Source organism: Macaca nemestrina, chromosome 1, assembly GCF_043159975.1.
Source record: "Macaca nemestrina isolate mMacNem1 chromosome 1, mMacNem.hap1, whole genome shotgun sequence".
Lineage (NCBI taxonomy): Eukaryota > Metazoa > Chordata > Mammalia > Primates > Cercopithecidae > Macaca > Macaca nemestrina.
This window is the reverse complement of record NC_092125.1, coordinates 86442295-86463740: the sequence shown is the minus strand read 5'-3', so window position 1 is coordinate 86463740 and position 21446 is coordinate 86442295. Positions and strand designations below refer to the sequence as shown.

The window sequence follows — 21446 nt, the reverse complement described above, 5'->3', positions numbered from 1 at the left end:
AGCTGCCAGCACCAGGGAGCCAAAGAAGGGGCCGGCCGGCCAGGGCCTGGAGCTGGGCCTAGGAGGACAGCTCAGGCTGTGGCAGGAGGGAGGGTGGGGAAGACGGGGGTGCTCAGAATCTGCTCTGTGCCTCCAGGCTTCGCCCCATCCCTGATCCAGTGCCAGGCCTCTATGTCCTCACAGGGTACCCCAGGCTCTTCCAGGCAATGGCCAACATCTCTCATGTGTCCTCAATCGGAAAGAGGGCAAGGGTCTCTGGAGTAATGGTCATGCCATTATGCAGTCTTATCTCATGACTGATCACCTCCAAAAGCTCATGTTCTAATCCTGTCACCTTGGGGGTGAGCATTTCAACGTGTGAATCTTCAGGACACACATTCAGACCACAGCACCAGGAAGAAAGGAAAGGCTGGAAGGAGAGCCCACTCTCCCACCAGGAGCTTGGCCCTGAGCTGCCTCAGCCATGCAGAAGTGTGTGTGCATCACGTATGCTCCAATACATGCCCCACTCCCTCCTGGACAGGGCAGTGGAGGGTGCAGAGAAGATGGCTGTGCGTGCCAGCCCCCTGCAGGTCCTCCTGGACCTGGGAGAAGCGATGCCCCCACAGCCTCCAGGAGCGACCTGCCCTCCTGACACTCTTCACTGCTGCCTGCTCCGCTGCATCTCCAAACACCACTGCTAGCCATCAGGCTGGATTTTCTGCCTCCTTCACAGGACCCCTGTTATTCCTTATTTCCCTGCAATGTATTTGTTGAAGACAGTGGGATATTTGCACAACAGAGCTTCTGGAGGCACTGTGCCCAGGGTGTCCTTCATACCATGGAAGGCCACAGGACGCAATGGCTGGCCATGGACCTTGCCTATTCCTGGCTGGAATCCACTGCAAAGAGAACTTTCATGGAGCTGCTGTCTCTTCAAAGGGGTACAGGTAGAGAAGGAGCAGACACAATTTCCTGAGGAAAGCAAATGTCACGTGTCCCTTGAGTTGCCAGCTTCCACAGAGAGGTCCCGTGATGAGCCCTCCTCCCAGGGGCTTTCACAGCTGGGTGGGCTGGCATCCTGGGTGCAGTTTAACTGAAGGGTGTGTTCTCACAGCCACCTCCCAAGGCCTGAGGGATGGTGGGCCTGGAGGCCTCAGACCTGCGCCTGAGGCCTAGGTGATGGGGTGGCTGGGCCCCGGGTGCCCACGAATTATAGGCAAAAAAACCTCTACGTCAGTCCCACAGGGTTTCCTGAACATTTTATGATCCCTAAGTCATATCTGAACATGTCAAGAATCTCTGGTGTCTTGGCTTGGGTGTAAAGATGAAGTTCTTTCCTCCTCTGTATTCTAGGAGGAAAGAGGGTTTTCATTCCCTTCTGAATGTTAGGAGGGAAGGCATTTTCCATCCTTAACCAGCTTGTAGATGACACACATTCAGCAAATGCACACTCCCAGCAGCACCGAGAGAACACACAGGTGTGCCACATTTTTGTGTTCATAAGGCCTTTTCATGTCAGCATCTTATTAGATATTCCCAAACAAGGGTGTTTTTTCATGTTATAGAAGAGGGGCCTGAGGCTCACAGGGTGAAAACAATTTGCTTAAGCCTACACAGCGGCTGTGCTGGCAACATTTCTCCTGTTATAAATGAGAAGCAGCCTTTATGGTCACAGAGAGGTGACTGCTAAGCGCACTGTCCCACCCTGAAGGAGATCCTTCCTCAACAAGAAGACATTAGTGCAAAGACTGATGAAGTCTGTAGTTTTGGTTTTTTGGGGTTTTTTTTTTTAAGCATAAGGGGTTAAATAATCTTGTGAGGATGCAAATGCCAAGTTTGAAAAAAGCTGCCCAGATGGAAATCTGCTTGCATTTGTGCAAGCAGATAGGTGAGGGGTTTTTATTGTACTGCCATGTCCCCTACCTGCCCCAGCTTTATTGAGTTATAATTGACAAGCAAAAATTGTTTATGTTTAAAGTGTACAATGTGATGTGGCTTTTTTTTTTTTTTTTTTTTTTTTTTTTTTTTGAGACAGAGTCTTATCACCCAGGCTGGAGTGAAGTGGCGTGATCACAGCTCACTGCAGTTTTAACTGCACAGGCTCGTGATCCTCTTTCCTCAGCCTCCTGAGTAGCTAGAACCACAGGTGTCAGCCACCATGCCTGGCTAATTTTTTAATCTTTTTTTTTTTTTTTGAGACGGAGTCTCGCTCTATCACCCAGGCTGGAGTGCAGTGGCCGGATCTCAGCTCACTGAAAGCTCTGCCTCCTGGGTTCACGCCATTCTCCTGCCTCAGCCTCCCGAGTAGCTGGGACTACAGGCGCCCACCACCTCGCCCGGCTAGTTTTTTGTATTTTTTTTAGTAGAGACGGGGTTTCACCGTGTTAGCCAGGATAGTCTCAATCTCCTGACCTCGCGATCCGCCCGTCTCGGCCTCCCAAAGTGCTGGGATTACAGGCTTGAGCTACCGCGCCCGGCCTATTTTTTTTTTTTTTTTTAAGAGACAGGGTCTCCCTGTTTCCCAGGCTGGTCTTGAACTCCCGGACTCAAGCGATCATTCCCACCTTGGCCTCCCAAAGTGATGGTATTACAGGCATGAGTTACTGTGCCTGGCCAGAAATGAATTATAATTAAAGACTTCTGTATATTTTAATGGAAATACCTCCTTTCATTGCAGCTGGGTTGCTTACAAATACACTACTTCAAAGTAAACTTTCTCTAGTAACATATCAGGAGTAAAGTAAAATCTGTTTGGAGCAAGTAAATCTGACTGTTACCCCAGTAAGTTATTGCTTTAATTTTACTGACTTGTTATTGATATATAATTGTACATATTTACAGGGCACACATGATGTCCTGATGCCTGCACACAATGTGTAATGATCAAGTTAGGGTTTATGACACCATTCCCTCAAACACTGATCATTTCTTCACACTCCAAATCTTCTCTTTTAGCTATTTTGAAGCATACACGAGAAGCTGGTTCCTGGACCCCCGCATATACCAAAATCTGTGCATACTCAAGTCCTACTGTCGGCCCTGTGGAACCCAAATATAGGACAAGCTGGCCCTCCCTATATACACAGGTTTGACATCCAGAGAACACTGTTGGTTCCCTTCCCATTTGGTTCCAGAAAATCTGCGTATAAGTGGACCCAGTGGTTCAAACCCATGTTGTTCAAGGGCCAACTATATATGATGAATTATTGTTACCTACAGTCACCCTACCATGCTACTTAACACTAGAACTGATTCATTTTCTCTGACTGTGTGTCTCTACCCATTAACCAGCCTCTCTTCATCTCCCTTCCCGCTTCCCTCCCCAGTCTCTGGTAACCATCATTCAACTCTCCACCTCCATGAAATCAACATGAGTGAGAACTGGTGAAACCCAAACATAGTCTTGAGTTTAGATTTTTTTTTTTTTTTTTTTTTTTACTGTAAGAGGCTAAACATTGAGAAGGACACAAAAAAAAGTCTGGATACAACTGCCCATATGAGAATCTTGCACTTGCACAAGTAGAAAGCAGAGTTAGTTTTTATACCATTGCATCCCCAATCCCAGCTTTATTGATCCATAACAAATAAAAATTGTACATATTTAAAGTGTACAATGTGATGTTTTGATATATGTCTACACAGTGCAAATTAGCTCCCACAAAGGAATGACAACATGCGATATTTGCCTTTCTGTGCCTGGCTGATTTCACTTAACATAATGGCCTCCAGTTCCATCCACGTTGCTGCTAATGACAGGATCTCGTTCTTTTGATGGCTGAATAATACTCCATTGTGTATATATACCATGTTTTCTTGGACATTCAAGTTGATTCCATATCTTGGCTATCATGAATAGCTACAGTGAACATGTACCCTAGTAACATATTGGATAGACACCACACACTTAGGTAGCATAAAACAAAGGAAAGTTATTGCTGTTTTGAAAAACACCTAATTTACAAAGTTATTCATGTGTATTAAATTACACCATAAAAATAACAGGGCCTTTGTCTTTCTGGGATTTTTCTCCTGGGCCTACCTCAGCACCTTCCTCTTTAGATCACATGTTAGGAAAATGCTATTATGGAGGAAAAGATCTCTTATTTCAATTATCTTGTTATCCTAATTTGAAATAGGTTTGTCCATTTTGTTTCTATTTCAAGACCAAGGGATAGAAGCTCTTGGTTTTTCTGTTTGTGCTGCTAAATATATATATATTCATTCTATGGTGACAAAATATAATTTTTAAATCATCTATTACAAAATTAGGCAGTCACACCAAGAATGGGAAATAAAATGGAAAATGCTACCTTTTTAGATAAGGTAAATTATAGAGAGAAAAATGACAATTACTAAATACGATCATTTATTTCACTTTTACATTGTAGAAGGTTTATTAAAATAAAGAGCTGGTGCACAGCCGCTGTGTAAAACAGTATGATGGTTCCTAAAAAACTAAACATAGAATCCCTATGTGACCCAGCAATTCTATCTATCAGTATGCACCCAAAAGAATTGAAAGCAGGGTCTCAAAAAGATATTTGTACACCCACTTTATTTTTAATTTAAAAATATTTTTTAGGCCGGGCGTGGTGGCTCAAGCCTGTAATCCCAGCACTTTGGGAGGCCGAGACGGGCGGATCACGAGATCAGGAGATCGAGACCATCCTGGCTAACACGGTGAAACCCCGTCTCTACTAAAAAATACAAAAAACTAGACGGGCGAGGTGGCGGGCGCCTGTAGTCCCAGCTACTCGGGAGGCTGAGGCAGGAGAATGGTCTAAACCCGGGAGGCGGAGCTTGCAGTGAGCTGAGATCCGGCCACTGCACCCCAGCCTGGGTGACAGAGCAAGACTCTGTCTCAAAAAATATATATATATATATATATATTTTTTTTTAATAGAGATGGGGTCTCACTATGTTGCCCAGGCTAGTCTTGACCTCCTGGGCTCAAGTGATCCTCCTGCTGCCACCTCCCAAAGTGCTGAGGTAACAGATGTGAGCCACCGCAGCCGGCCCACCCATATTTATTGCAGCACTATTCCCAACAGCCAAGAGCTGGAAGCAACCCAAGTGTACATCAACAGATGAGTGGATGAACAAAAGGTGGTGGATACACACAAAGGACGGCTATTCAGTTTATTTTATCTATCTATCTATCTATCTATCTATCTATCTATCTATCTATCTTGTTGCCCAGGCTGGAGTGCAATGGTGCGATCTCAGCTCACTGCAACCTCTGCCTCCCGGGTTCAAGCGATTCTCCTGCCTCAGCCTCCCAAGTAGTTGGGATTATAGGCATGCGCCACCACACCCAGCTAATTTTGTATTTTTAGTAGAGATAGGGTTTCACCATGTTGGTCAGGCTGGTCTCGAACTCCCGACCTCAGGTCATCCACCCGCCTCAGCCTCCCAAAGTGCTGGGATTACAGGTGGGAGCCACTGCACTGGGCCTTCAGTTTATTTTTAATTCAGCTTTTAAAAGCAGGACATTTGTAACATCTACAATAGAGATAGTTCTTGAGGACATTATGCTGAGTGAATAAGCCAGGCACAGAAAGACAAAGACTGATTGCACTCCTGTGAGGTCCCCAGAGGATTCATGCCCACGGAGACAGAGGGTAAAATGGGGGTTCCAGGGCTTGGGTGGGGGTATGGGGATTGGTGCGTCATGGGGACAGATTGTCAGCTTTGGAACATGAAGAAGCTCTGGAGATGGGTGATGGTGATGGTTGCACAACCACATAAATGCACTTAATGCCACTGAACTGGACACTTAAAATGGTCAAAATGGTAAATGTTGTGTTCTCTGTATTTTAACACAATAAGAAGAATGGGGGAAAAGTGAAGAGCTAGCCACTGAGACAACCAATCACAAAACGGCAAGGGTTCAGCATGCCAGAACTCCATGCCCACCGATCACAAGGCTGGGACCCGTTCCTCTGAAGCACGGGGGTAGCTCTGGCTGAGCTTTAGAAGGAAAATCATGTTGTCTTTGCAAAGGCGAGCCTGTGGTCAGAACCCTGCAGAGTTTGCATCATGAATGAAAAGAGCAGATCTGGGGAGAGACCCAAGTGCGGGAGCGCTGGGAAACCCATCCCCCAGGACGGGACTCTGTAAGGAAGTGGCTTTCTGCTGCAGGAGTGCATTTCTTCACAATGCCACTGTATGTTGCCTCAGCAGACAGGGTCGGTAATTACCCTGGCTTTGAAGTATTTATGCCTCTTTTAATCTCCCTGAAGGTTTCTGAATGTGTTTTGTTTTGTTTTGTTTTTGAGACGGAGTCTCGCTTTGTCACCCAGGCTGGAGTGCAGTGGTGAAATCTAGGATCACTGCAACCTTCACCTCCCAGGTTCAAGTGATTCTTCTGCCTCAGCCTCCCAAGTATCTGGGACTACAGGTGTGTGCTACCACACATGGCTAATTTTTGTATTTTTAGTAGAGACGGGGTTTCACCATATTGGCCAGGGTGGTCTCAAACTCCTGACCTCATGATCCGCCTGCCTCAGCCTCCCAAAGTGCTGGGATTACAGGCGTGAGCCACCACACCCGGCCCTGAATGTGGTCTTAAAGGCCATATCTCTAGCATGTCACACATGCATAGGAAGAGTCTGTGCCTCATTTTTAAATCCTACCTGTGCCAGAGAAGGCCAAGTCTGAGAGGCCTGTCAGCTTCACTCCTAAGATGGTGTGAGAGCCTCATGAGCAGAGGGCCCGGCCTTTAGTGACATCCAGCCCTATCCCTTTTGTGGGGAAGTCAGCCATGCCTGGCTCCCGCTCAAACAGGTACGTGTGTGTCTTTAGAAAAATAGTTGCAGAATCTTACTGGAAACCGACTCTGCATACCACCAAGCCTTGTCACAGAGCTCCCAGTCAGATACTCCACATCTGGGTTACTGGAACAGTTCAGGGTCTGTGGAATTAAAGGACATGTATATCTGGTCTTTGATGCAAACCACGAAGACCACAGGCTGCCACTGCCCAGAAAACTGACTCCAAGATTTGCCAAAGGGGAAAAGAAGTTCATAAGAACAGAAAGTTCTAAAGCACTCCCCATAGGAACTGACTATTTGAAACAGCACATGGGAAAAGAAGTTCAACCCTAAGGGTGCTCTTGAAAACAACTGTTCCTCTTACCTAAGACCAACAAGCTCAATCTCAGGCCAGCTAGTTCACCAGAGGAACTTCAACAGGACACAGCTAAGAAGAATGTCCTGGGTCAGAACAAACCTCAAAGACCGGGTCAAAATGACCCCCGTGCCTGGTTTATTTGCTCAACATAATAACCTCCAGTTTCATCCGTGTTACTGCAAATGACATGATTTCATTCTTTTTGATGGCTGAATTACATTCCGTTGTGTATATATGCCACATTTTCTTTATCCATTCAGGCACTGGTAAACACTTAGGTTGGTTCCACATCTTGGCTATTATGAATACTGCTGCAATAAATATGGGGGTGCAGGAAGCCCTTTGATATACTAACTTCCTTTCCTTTGGATAAATACCCAGTTATGTATCAATACAAATAAATTAAAAAGAAAAGCAAAACAAAAATGACCCCCTGACCAAAAGACAATGGAGGAATTTATGTTCCCAGGGCATTACTCAAAACAGTAGATTAATCAGCCAATATTAACAGCTGTGGGTGGCATTAAATAAGACAGTTTAACAGAGGGACTAGGGAAAGAGACAGTCAAAGAGAGCTCTCCTGGCTGGGAAGAGTGGCTCATGCCTGTAATTCCAACAGTTTGGAGGCTGAGCTGGGAAGACTGCTTGAAGCCAGGAGTTCAAGACCAGCCTGGGCAACATCAAGAGACCCCATCTCTATAAAAAAAATTTTTTTTAAGGACCAGTTGGGCATGGTAGCTCACACCTGTAATCCCAGCTACCTAGGAGGTTGAGGTAGGAGGATCATTTGAGCCTGGGAGGTGGGGGCTACACTGAGCCATGATCACACCACTGTACTCCAGCCTGGCCAGCAGAGTGAGACCCAGTCTAATGAGAGAGAGAGAGAGAGAGAGAGAGAGAGAGAGATCCTAAAATCACTGTCATCCCAGGGTGACTTTGTGCATGCTAAAGATCACACCTTCTGAGGAGTGTCACACTGCAGGGTAAATAGCCAAGTCACTAAACAAATACATAAGCAAACAATTGAAAAAGAAATCCAAGAGAGGGAGGAATTGAATCAGAATCCAGAGTTGATACAATATATTGCCTAAAATATCCAGTTTTCAACAAAAAATGAAAATTACAAGGCATGTAAAGAACAGGAAAGTATGACCTATAATGGAGGGAAAGGGAGAACAGACAACATAAACTGTGAGAGGATCCAGATGTTGGACTTTGCAAAGATTTCAAAGCAGCTATTATAAATATGTTTGAAGAACTTAGGGAAACCACACTTAAAGAAGCAAAGGGAGGTACAATGATGATGTCTCATCAAATACAGAATAAAGAAACAGAAATTATAAAAACAACCAAATGGAAATTCTGAAGTTGAAAAGTACAATGTATGAAATAAAACACTCAATAGAGGAGTTCAATGGTAGGTTTTTAACTGGCAGGGGAAAAAAAGAGTCAGAACTTAAGGATAGATTGATAGAGATTCTGCAATCTAAAAAATGGAATGAAGAAAATGAACAGAGCCTTAAAGAAATATGGGACACCATTAGGCACACCAACATACACATGAGAAAACCAGGTCCTCACATACAAGGGCAGCCCACTGAGATTAACAGCTGATTTCTCATTGGAAACAATGGATACCATGAGACAATGGGATTTAAAAAAAAAAAAGGCAGACTGATTCAGCATGTAAACGTTTCTTGTCCAAAACAAAATTAAATGACTCTGATGATCTGGAATTCCCACTTTTGTGCATTTAACTGCTCATCTTTCCCTCACCCAACCTTGAGTACCACGTGGGTACAGGTAACAAAGCACAGACCTCCTGAATCATTTCTTCTCACCAAAACAGCAATTAAAACAGAATCTTTTAAAACGCTCAATCAGAACATTAAGTGCAACAAGCTTAAAATTATGTTAACATGATTCATGTTAGTGACCATCATTAAAACTGATTTCAAATTCTGAAAGATGCTTTAAACCACCTGCTAGCGAGGACTGGGATACTGTTGGTTGACTTCTAAAAATTATCTCATGGGTCCTTACTGTTTTCTCAATGTTCAAGATGAATTCAGTTGCAATTATCAACTCGGGTGAAAATCAAAAAATAACCAAACAACTTGATAAAGGGTTTCATGAAGCAAAGCCTGTATAAGAATTTTTTTTAATGTAAAGTAAGTGCAGGAATTTTAATAATTTATTCTGCATCCACTGAAATAAATGCCAAAAAATGCATATAAAAATTGGCCCACAGTATTTGCCAAATCTTTGAAAAGGCTGTGCAAAGTCTTTTTGCCATGTCCAAGGAAAATGAATCTCTGGGAACCCTTGTCTCAGTGTCAGCAGCATGGTTCTCAGCCTTCTCTCTCCCTGTCATAATTTAAAATTAGAGCCTGTAGAAACCAGTGGTCACATGGAACACGGTGATTCCTCCTGCCCCCAACAGCTGCCATGTCTCCCCGGAAATTTTCTGCTAAGATTAGGACAGCACAGATTCCTAGAGTAAAATTAAGGGCCACAATTAACTGGGTGACTTAATTTGGCAATCTTGCAATTCCATTATGGTTAGAAAGTGGCTCTTCTCACTGCCATGACTGCTACAGAGTGACTCAGGGCCACTGCTCACTCTAATCTTTCTGAAGAACTTCAAGATCCCAATTCATGTTCATTCTCCTGGATATCAGGTTCTGAGGGTCAGTTCATGCAACATCCCGTCATTGTTTTCTTGTCCCACTGCTGTGCTGGGGGATACCCTGGACAGAGTCATTTGTAGGGCACACCACTAAGCTGTCCAGGGCTTCCATGTGGCCACTGCTAGCTCTTCAACAGCCAGCGCCAGGGCTAGCCCATCTAGAAGAGTCAAGAGAACAGGGCCATTAAGGAAAATGTGCAGAGAAAACGGTCCCAGCAAGAAACAGTCTCTACTCTCTAGGCATTGACTCTCGAATGTGCTAAGAACCTACACAGGAAGCTGTTTATTTCTTCTAAAAAGAAATAAAACTGGAGTACTACTTCACACTTATCATGGGTTGACTGGTGTCCTCCCAAAAAGGTATGTTGAACTCCTCATTTCCAGAACCTGTGGATGGGACAGGGGGCTATGCAGATGCAATCAAGTTAAGATGCTGTCCTCAGGGTGGGCCCTAATCCAATCACTGGTGTCCTCACGAGAAGGAGAAATTTAGTCACAGAGACAGACATACACAGAGATGAGATGATGTAGAGACACACAGGAAGAGAGTGGCCATGTGAAGACAGAGGCAGAGACTGGAGGGATGTGGCTACAAGCCCACAAGCCCAGGGGCACCTGGAGCCACTGAGAGTTGGAAGAGGCAAGGAAGGATCGTCCCGTGGAACCTCTGGAGGAACAATGACCCTTCCCACACCTTGATTTGGGACCTCTATGGAAGAATAAAGTCTATTGTTTTAAGCCATTCAATTTGTTACAACAGACCTAGGAAATAAATACAATGCCATACACAAAACTCAAGCTGATTAAACACAGAGTTGCCATAGAATCCATCATTTCTACTGCTTGATAAATACCCAAGAGAATTGAAACATATGTCCACACAAAAATTTATACATGCTTGCTTGTCCACAGCAGCATGGTGTACAATAGTCAAAAGATGAAAACAACCCAAATGTCTATCAACAGACAAATGGATAAACAAGATACGGGTTTTCATGCAATGGAATATTAGTCAGCCACAGATGGGAATGAACTATTGATCCATGCTACAAAATGGATGAACCTTGAAAACATGATGCTCAGTGAAAGAAGCCAGGCACAAAAAGCTATATGTATGGTTCCATTTATATGAAATATCCAGAATATGTAAATCCGTAAAAACAGAAAGTAGACTGATGGTGGCCAGGGTCTGCGGGGGGAGTAGGGGATGGAATTTTTTAAAATTAAGCTGAGATAAATTTTAAAACTCTACTGAAAAAAAAAAGTAAAACAAACACTTTTAGAATACAATTGAGAACATTTTCAAGAAAGTATTTCTTCAAGACTCACCAAAAGAGCACACATCCCAAATAAGGAAAAAAAATAAATTTAATTACATTAAAATGTAAAATGACTATCCAACAAAAGATATCAAAAACAAATGTTGAAAAAGATGTCTGCTACACAGGTGACTTACAGAAATTCTTACCCATGCACTATGATACAGATACAAGAATATTCAAGGCCAGGCACAGTGGCTCATGCCTGTAATCCCAGCACTTTGGGAGTCTGAGGCAGGAGGACTGCTTAAGGCCAGGAGTTCCAGACGACCCTGGGCAACACAGGGAGACTCTGTCTCTACAAAATAAGGTTTTTAAAAACAGAATATTCAAGACAGCTGATGCTGGCAAAAAAAAAAAAAAAAAAAAAACTGGCAACAAACTCAATCACCAAGGGAAGAATCAAATGAATCACAGGACAGGTCTGTCAAAGGTGGGAGCAATCACAGAAAAAAATGCAGTGGACCCTCATGCACTGATTGGGGATGACACCTGTATTAGTCCAGATTCTCCAGAGAAACAGAAACAACAGAAGATGGATATAAGTGTCTCTCACTGGTTCTGTATGAACCAGTAAGATACATGATACATGAGATGGATGGATGGATAGATATGATAAATAGATGATTGACAGGTAGGTACAGAAGATTGATAAATGGATCTAGATAGATTGGATACATGGATGGAGATGGATGATTGATAGATACTGATAGATAGATGACAGACTGATAGACTGAGTGATTATAAGGAACTGGCTCACATGACTATGGAGGCTGAGAAGTCCTAAGATCTGCAGTCAGCAGGCTGAAGACCCAGGCAGCCCACGGTACCATTCTAGCCCGAAAGTCAGCAGGCTCAAGACCCACGAAGAGCCAATGTCTCAGTTTGTGTCCAAAGGCAGGAAAAGACCAATCAATGCCCCAGCTCAAAATATTCGGGCAGGAGGAGTTCCATCTTACTCAGCCTTTCTGTTCTATTCAGGTTTTCAACTGATTAGACAAAGCCCACCCAACTCTGGAAAACCAATCTGCTTTACTCAGTCACTGACTCAAATGCTAATTTCTTCCAGAAACATCCTCACAGATACATCCGAAATGATGTATGACCAAATGTTTGGGCACCCCGTGGCCCAGTGAAGCTGACACATAAAATTCACCATCATGACAACTGTACCCAGCATGGAAAGGCAAGCTGCAGAACATCGAGGGTACAACCCCAGCTAAGATGGGAAAAGGGCCACTTGAAGGTGGTGTGTGTGGATATAAGTGTGTGAGTAGAAACATCTGTGTCTGCACGCACAGAGGCATTTGGAAGTGAGCACAGACTGCTGACCATGGTGACCTTCAAGAATATAGAAAAATGGACAGGCTTTTTACTCTGTGTGCTTCTGTACTGTTAAGTTTTATTCAACAAATACACATCCCATTTGCAGTTAAAAAATAACAGGTCCCAGCTGAGTTGAGGACAGGTGCAGCCTCAAACACGTACTGAGCAGCAGGCCTAGGATTCAGGCATCCCCCTTCATCCTGAACTTTTCAGCCTGGCTCCTGAATCCTACTTTAAAACGAAATCTTAAACAGAGCCCAAGTAAAAGGAGCTGATCAGAACAGCAGAGCTGTGGTTCTCAAAGTGTGATCCCAGCAGCCTGTGGGTCCCTGGGGCCCTCTTATGACTCCTGAGGTCCCAGTGGTTTCCATGGTGATGTTGAGGTATTGTTTGCCTTTGTCATTCTCACTCCATCATGAGTGTGGGGTTGTCTCAAGGATGCAGCACTCCAGTTCAGAGGATCAAAGCTAGGTGTTAAAGAGATTTGCCCTCATGATCCAAACACCTCCTACCAGGCCCCGCCTCCAACACTGGGGACTACATTTCAATGTAAGATTTAGTGGGAACACAGATCCAAACTGTATCAAATTTGTAAAAATAAATTTGAAAACAGGTGATATGGACAAGTTCCTCAAAAAACATAATCATCATTTCAATTCATACTCCCCAAAACTGATAAACTTCAACAACCATTTGTGATTTAAAAAAAAAAAATTCTTAGCAAACTAGGATTTCCAGTTATAATAACTTTCTCAACCTCAAAAAGAAGACCTACCAAGAAATGTCAACAACCACCAGACCAAGTGGTAAAACAATGATGAACTTTCCTTTAAGATCAAGAGCCGAGTGAGGCACCAGCACCCCTATTTAACCTGATTCATCAGAGAAAGGAATGGGAAAAAAACTCAACATTTACAGATTACCAGAAACAAACAAAACTGTCATTAATTTAAGATCAGATGATTGTCTAAAGTAAAAGCCCGAACATTTAAAGTTTAGCAAATTTATTTCTAAACATCAGTAACAAAAAATTAGATAAATGCAATTTCGCAAGGATGCCTTTTGCCACATATTAAAATTATTTTAAATAAATACATTTAACAAAAGATATATAAGGACTTCAGAAAAATTATACAAACTTTGCAGAATTAAAGTAGGCATAAATAAGCAGAGAGATATGCACTGCTTTTGGACTTGAAAACTCAGTAACACAAAGATGTCAGTTCTCCCCAACTTGACCTACACATTTAATGCAATGCTGATCAAAATGCTATTGTGTGTGTGCATGAGTATGTGTGTAAACAGACTGTAAAAAATCTGACTCTAAAATTCACACAGATAAGTCAAGATGTTATTTGAAGAAGACCTTAGCTTGTGACAGCATTATGCCAGTTACTAAGAACGATCCTCATGGTACAGTAATTAAGACATCATGGTTATCAGCACAAAAGTAGACAGACAGGGTGGAGCAGAATGGGAAGTCCAGAAACAAACTCACACAGGTGAACGCATGGAATCTGAACAAAGTGCACCCTGGATCAGTGGGGAAAGATGAACTTTCAGTAAATGGTGTTAGGGCAGCTAGTTATGTCAACCAGAAAACCACCTCACACCATACAGCCACACCAACCCCAAGTAGATTAAAAATCTACAGAAGAAAGGTCCAGGCCAGGCGCCGTGGCTCACACCTAGAATCCCAGCTCTCTGGGAGGCTAAGGCAGGCAGATTGCTTGTGCCCAGGAGTTCAAGACCAACCTAGACAACATGGCGAACCCCCGTCTCTACAAAAACTACAAAAATTAGCCAGGCATGGTGGTGCAATGCCTGTGGTCCCAGCTACTTGGGTGGCTGAGGTGGGAGAATTGGTTGAGCCCAGGAATTTAAGGCTGCAGTGAGCCATAATCGCGCCACTGCACTCCAACCTGGGTGACAGAGCAATACCCTCTCATTCATTCATTCATTAATAGAAAGGTATAACTACAGAAGTCTTAGAAGTTAGTATCATGAGGTCAGGGCAGGGAAGGAATTTTTAAGCAAGGCACAAAAAGCACAAACCTTTAGAAAAATAAATAAAAGTTCACTGCATTGGAATTAAAAACTCCTGTCCCAAAAGACACCATTAAAGAAAGTGAAAGACAAGCCTCACACTGACCGAAAATACAGGCAATACATAGAATTGACAAGGATACACAGATAATGCCTACAAAATCAGCGAGAAGGACAAGGGACTTGGAAAGGCCTGTGACAGGAAAGGAACAGGTGTGGCCAATACACAGAGGGGGCTCAACCCATTCCCAGTCGGGACATTAAATCCAAGAAACGCCTCTGCTGACCCGTCCACCTGGCGCCCGGGCCGCAGGCCATGTGCCCATAGGCCATGTGCCCACAGGGTGTGTGCCCGCAGGCTGTGTGCCCGCAGGAGGAATGCAAACCCTCACCTCTTGGAATCCCCTCGCAGTGGGACAGCCCACCCAGGCTCAGCCAGCCCTCCATTCTCTGCAGCAGAACGCTTATTGGAGACTGCAGGGAAAAAAGCGTCATTTTCCTCCGCTAAGGACAGTTTCTGAACAGTACCCCTGCCCTGCCCCACAGTGGAAGACTGCAGACCCAGTACCCTATGGGCCCCCACCCGGGGGTCCTTCCTGGGCTGGTTGGGTTTGGCCTCAAGTACATTGCGACGCTGTGAGGAGGGCCAGTTGCAACACTGTCAGTGACTGCTTGAAAACAGAATGAACTGTCTGTCCACCCGGGGTGATGTGAGCAGCACTTCTCACAACGGACATGAGGTGGAAGCAGCCCAGGCATCAGATGAATGGATAAACAAAATGACACACAATCTGATCTCAAAACGGGCAAATGACTCAAATAAACACTTCTCCACAGAAAACACACAACCAACCAAAAAGTACATGAGAAGGTGCTCAACATAATAACTAGAGAAATGCAAATCAAACCACAATGAGAAATTACCTTGTACCAGGCCGGGCACAGTGGCTCACGCCTGTAATACCAACACTTTGGGAGGCTGAGGCAGGTGAGCTTGAGCTCAGAAGTTTGAGACTAGCCTGGCCACATGGTGAAACCCCATCTCTACTAAAATACAAAAATTAGCCAGGCATGGTGGTGCACGCCTGTAATCCCAGATAGTCGGGAGGCTGAGGCAGGAACCTGGGAGGCAGAGGTTGCACTCCAGCCTGGGCGATAGTGTGAGACCCAGGCTCAAAACAGTAATAAAAAATAAAAATAAAATTAAAAAAATAAATAAATAAAATAAAATAAAAAATAAAAAACATAAAATAAATAAAATAAAATAAAATAAAATAAAATAGAAATTACCTCATATCCATTAGGATGTCCACCATCCAAAAGCAGAAAATAACAAGTGTTGGCAAGGATGTGGAGAAACGGGAATGTTTGTACACTGTTGCTGGGAATGTAAAATGCTGCAGCTATCATGAAAAACAGGATGGAGGTTCCCCAAAAAATGACACACAAAACTCCCACATAATCCAGCCATTCCACTTCTGGATAGATACCCAGAGGAATTTCATTTTATTTTTGTAGTGATGGGGGTCTTACTATGTTGCCTGGGCTGGTCTCAAACTCCTGGCCTCAAGTGGTCCGCCCATCTCAGCCTCCCAAAGCATTGGGATTACACGTGTGAGCCAACATGCCCAGCTTTGCCCAGAAGAATGGAAAGCAGGGTCTTGAAGAGATATTTACACACTCATGTTTACAGCACCACTACTCACAGTAACCAAAGGTGGAAACAACCCACGTGTTTACCCACAGATGAATGGATACACACAATCCAGGCCATCCACATGATGGAATAGTATTCAGCCTTGAAAAGGAAGGGGATGCTGACACAGGCTATAACAACAACATGCTGAATGAAATGCAGCAGACACAAAAGGACAAATCCCATGTGATTCCACTCATAAGAGGCCTCTGGAGTCGTCACAGTCACAGGTGCAGAAGAGAGAATGGTGGTTCCAGGGGCTGAGGAGGGTATGGGGAGTTGGCATTTGATGGGAACAGTTTCAGGCTGGGAAGACAAAGGGGGTCTAGAGATGGGTGGTGGCTGCACAACCACGTGAATGTACTGAATACCACTGAATGAGACATTTAAACATGGTTTAAAAGGGTACTTTTGTATGTATTTCACCATAATTTTTTAAAATAAAAAATTTTTAAATTCATTTCTCATATTTCATCAATTCTGAGAACTCTTCTTCCTGCATTCCAGCCAGGCACATGAGACACGCCTCTGTTCAATGCCACCCCATGGTCACCATTGGACACAGATGGCTCCGTTCTCAAGGGCACTGGGGTGTCCCCACCCAGAGGCCACCTCAAGTGACCCCAAGTGAGCTGAGACCACAAAGCTGGGCTCTGACTTGCAGGGACTCGTCGGGAGAACGTGGCTGCTCCCTGGTGACCACAGCCTCAGAAATGCAGCCAAATGCCTGGGACTCACGTCCGGGACTCATGCCCGGGAAGCCATCTTGTTGTATCACAGCAAAATGAACCAGAGAAGCCGCTGGTTCAAAAGACACTGCTCTGAGATTTCTCAGAAGGGTCAGGGGAGGAAGGTCAGGGTTCACATTAAATTAATTCTCCCAGCTGTAACTGTTGGTCCTCTGCTGGACCACGGCCACGCCTGTTATTGTCCCTGATCTGAATGCTGGGTGATCTTGCCCACACTGCCTGGGCCCCACAGGTTGGCTCTCCCAATGCAGAAATAATAGCAGGGCCATGAGGCATGAGGACCAACTCTGGGGCACATGGCCAGGACACAGGCCACAGGGATCCAGAGGACGTCCTGAGAGTTGTCGAAGCCCTGTGGCACTCCAGTTCAGCCACGGTCACACAGCCCCAGTCTTTTCTTACCTAAAGACCAAAATATGGTCACAGAGGGGCTTTGTTGGCAAGGACCCCATAGGGATGCTGCCTATCTGGTAGCACTTCAAGAATCGGAGCCTAAAAGAAAAGGAAGACTGTGTCATGAATCTTGGGATTCCACCGGGGCCACATGGGAGCCACGAGGGGCCATGACTATCGCCCACTTCACAGAATAAGCCAGTGCTCCCCAAAAGGATCTACACACTTAATTCAATTCCTATCACAATTCCAGCAAGGGTTTTCATGGACATAGACAAGCTACTTCTAGAACTTATATGGAAAGGCACAGGCACAACAGTTGCTAAAACTATTATTTTTTTGTTTCTAGGTTTTTTGTTTGTTTGTTTTTCCTGAGGCAGGGTCTCACTCTGTCACCCAGGCTGGAGTGCAGTGGCGCAATCTTGGCTCACTGCAGCCTTGACCTCCCAGGCTCAAGCGATTCTCCCACCTCAGCCTCCTAAGAAGCTGGGACTACAGGTGTTTGCCACCATGCCAGGTGAATTTTTATTGTTTTTGTTGTATTCTTTTTGTAGAGACGGGGTCCCACTATGTTGGCCAGGCTGCTCTCGAACTCCTGGGCTCAAGCAATCTACCCGCCTCAGCCTCCCAAAATGCTGGGGTTACAGGTGTGAGCCACCACCACCCCCAGCAGCTAAAATCATCTTGAAAGAAAAGAAGGAAGTGGGAGGAATTGCTGTACCTGCTGGTGAGTCTTTCTACCATACACGGCCACAGAAACAGGGCAGTGTGGCATCCACTGAGGGACAGACACACACATCAATGGGACAGAATAGAGCCCAGAAAAAGCCCCCTCAAATATGCAAGACTGATTCCTTTCTGTAAAGGTGCAGCTCCAATGCAGTGGAGAAGGGCAGCCCTTATAACAAATGGTGCCAGAGCAATTAAACAGTCACAAAAGGGAAAAAGTGAACCTCAGCCAAAACCTTGCATCTTATACAAAAATTATCTCCACATGGAGCATGGCCAACAGCAAACAATCTGAAAAAGAAATCAAGAAAACAATCCCATGGATAATAACAGCTACAAAGAACATAACATACCTAGGAATTGATTTTACCAAAGTGAAAGATCTATACAAGGAAAACTATAAAACACTGATGAAAGAAACTGAAGGGGACACCAAATAATGGGAAGATATTCTCTGATGATGGATTGGAAGAATTAATATTGTTAAAATGACAGTACTAGCCCAAACAATTTACAGATTTGATACAATCCCTATCAAAATACCAATGACATTCTGCACAGAAATAGAAAAAAAATCTTAAAATTTATATGGAACCACAAAACACCCAGCTAAAGACCCAGGGTAGCCAAAGCTATCCTAAGAAAAAAAACAAACCTGGAGGCATCACATTACCAGACTTCAAACTATACTACAGAGTTATAGTAACCAAAACAGCATGGTACTGGCATAAAAACAGACACATAGGCCAATGAAACAGAACAGAAAACCCACATAGAAATCCAACCACTTACAACCAACTCACCTTTGACAAAGGTGTCAAGAACATACACTGGGGAAAAGACAGTCTCTTCAATAAATGGTGCTGGGAAAACTGGATATCCATATGCAGAAGAATGAAACTAGACCCCTATCTCTCACCATATACAAAAATCAACTCGAAATGGATTAAAGACTTAAATGTAAGAACTGAAATTATGAAACTGCTAGAAGAAAACATTGGAGAAACTCTGCAGGACATTGGTGTGGGCAAATGTTTCCTGTGTAAGATCTCAAAAGCACAGGCAACCAAAAGCAAACACGAAGCTAAAAAGCTTCTGCACAGCGAAGAAAACAAAATGAAGAGACAATCCACAGAATGGGAGAAAATATTTGCAAACTACCCATCAGACAAGGGAGTAATAATCAGAATATATAAGAAGCTCAAACAACTCAACAGAAAAAAAATACAGTAATCTGATTTTAAAATGGGCAAAAGATTCAAATAGACATTCTTCAAAAGAAGACAAACAAATGATCAATAGGTTTACAGAAAAATATTCAACATCACTGATCATCAGAAAAATGCACATCAAAACTATACTGAAGTATCTCACTGCAGTGAAAATGGCTTATATCTAAAAATATGGTACTTATACACATTATTACATATACACATTATTACATACACATTATAAAGAAAATATAATCCCAGCACTTTGGGAGGCCGAGGTGGGAGGATCACCTGAGGTCAGAAGTTCAAGACCACCAGGGCCAACATGGTGAAACCCTACCTTTACTAAAAATACAAAATTAGCTGGGCATGGTGACAGGTGCCTGTAATCCCAGCTACTCGGGAGGCTCAGGTAGAATTACTTGAACCTAGGAGATGGAGGTTGCAGTGAGCCGAGATCGCGCCATTGTACTCCAGCCTGGATGACAGAGTTAGCCTCCAGGTCAAACAAAAAGAAAATATGGTACTTATACTCAGTGGATGTATACTACATTATTCACTCACAAAAAAAGAAGGAAATCCTATCACTGGCAGCAACATGAACGGAACTGGAGGTCTTTTTTTTTTTTTTTTTTTTTTTTTGAGACAGAGTCTCACTCTGTCATCCAAGCTGGAGTAGTACAGTGAGCCAAGATTGTGCCACTGCAGTGGCACGATCTCGGCTTACTGCAACCTCCACCTCCCAGGTTCAAGTGATCATCCTGCCTCAGCCTCCCAAACAGCTGGGACCACAGGCATGTGCCACCACGCCCAGCTAATTTTTTGTATTTTTAGTAGAGATGGGGTTTCACCATGTTAGCCAGGATGGTCTCCATCTCCTGACCTCGTGATCTGCACAACTCAGCCTCCCAAAGTGCTGGGATTACAGGCATGAGCCACTGTGCCTGGCCCGCAACTGGAGGTCTTTATGTTGAGTGAAATAAGCCAGGCACAGAAAGACAATTTCATGTGTTCTCGATTTCATATGGGAGCTGAAACAGTGGACCTCATGGAGATGGAGAGGACTGGTGGGTCCCAGAAGCCAGGGAGGGTGGGGAGGTAGAAATAAGATAAGTTGATTAATGGGTACAAATACTTGGTTTGACAGAATAAGACCTACTGTTTCAGAGAGCAGTAGGGTGACTGTAGTTTACAGTATTTGATTGTACATTTCCAAATAGCTAGAAGAGAGTAATTCAAATGTTTCTAGCATAAAGGCAAATGGTGCAGGTGATGAAGACACCCCAAGTATACTGGTTTGATCTCTACAACTTGTATGAATGTATTAAATTATCACATGTACCCCCAAAATATGCATCAACTGAAAAAAAAAAGGATCACAGGCTTAAACAGAAAATCTAAAACTACAAACTTGTAGAGAAAATATAGAAGAGGCTGGGTGCACTGGCTCACGCCTATAATCCCAGCACTTTGGGGAGGCCGAGATGGGCGGATCACCTGAGGTCAGGAGTTTGAGACTAGCCTGTCCAACATGGTGAAACCCTATCTCTACTAAAAATACAAAAATAAGCCGGGCCGTGGTGGTGGGCACCTGTAATCCCAACTACTCGGGAGGCTGAGGCAGGAGAATCGCTTGAACCCAGGAGGCGGAAGTTGCAGTGAGCCAAAAGCACGTGCCATTGTACTCTAGCCTGGGCGACAAGAGCCAGACTCCGTCTCAAGGGAAAAAAAAAAAAAAAAAAAATAGAAGAAAATGGCCAGAATCTAGGCCTAGGCAAAGAGTTCTTAAAGCCGACACCTAAAGCATGATCCATAAAGGGGAAATTTAATCAATTGGACCTCATCAAAATGTTTACAGCGTTTGCTCTGTGAAAGCCGCAGTGAAGAGGACTAGAGGGCATCCTGCTGACGGGAAGAAAATATTGCAACCCAGACACCGTCTCCCATTGTCATTTGTGCATTCTGTTCAATAAAACATACTTGGAACCCCGAAATTAATCCTCTGGGAGTGTTTAGAGTCGTCTGCGGACTTTGGCAGCAATGAGAAACTCTGCGTGGCCCGGCACACTCCTTCCCAGCTCGGGTGGAGAAGGTTGCACCCTGCCTGTGGTTTTTGGCTTATTGTGAAGCATCATTTCATGGTCTATTTAGTGCCACATTTTCCACACGTTTGTG

General features: G+C 44.1%; 1 protein-coding gene across 4 annotated transcripts in view; it reads right to left on the bottom strand.

The window, feature by feature from the left end:
* Positions 1-924: 924 nt before the first annotated feature.
* The window catches only part of LOC105499669 (iron-sulfur cluster assembly factor IBA57), a 40022-nt gene continuing 19500 nt past the window's right edge, over positions 925-21446 (bottom strand). For 2 of the 4 annotated variants that reach the window (XR_011615232.1, XM_071081878.1), the window contains one exon: positions 4871-9960. Coding sequence is in view for 2 of the 4 variants with exons in the window: in XM_071081878.1 (XP_070937979.1) it covers positions 9933-9960 (28 nt within the window). In the remaining 2 variants the exon portion in view is untranslated. Of the gene's footprint in view, positions 955-4870; positions 9961-17340; positions 17431-21446 lie in introns of those variants that run through there. The other 2 variants (XM_071081861.1, XR_011615234.1) reach the window with 2 other exon arrangements.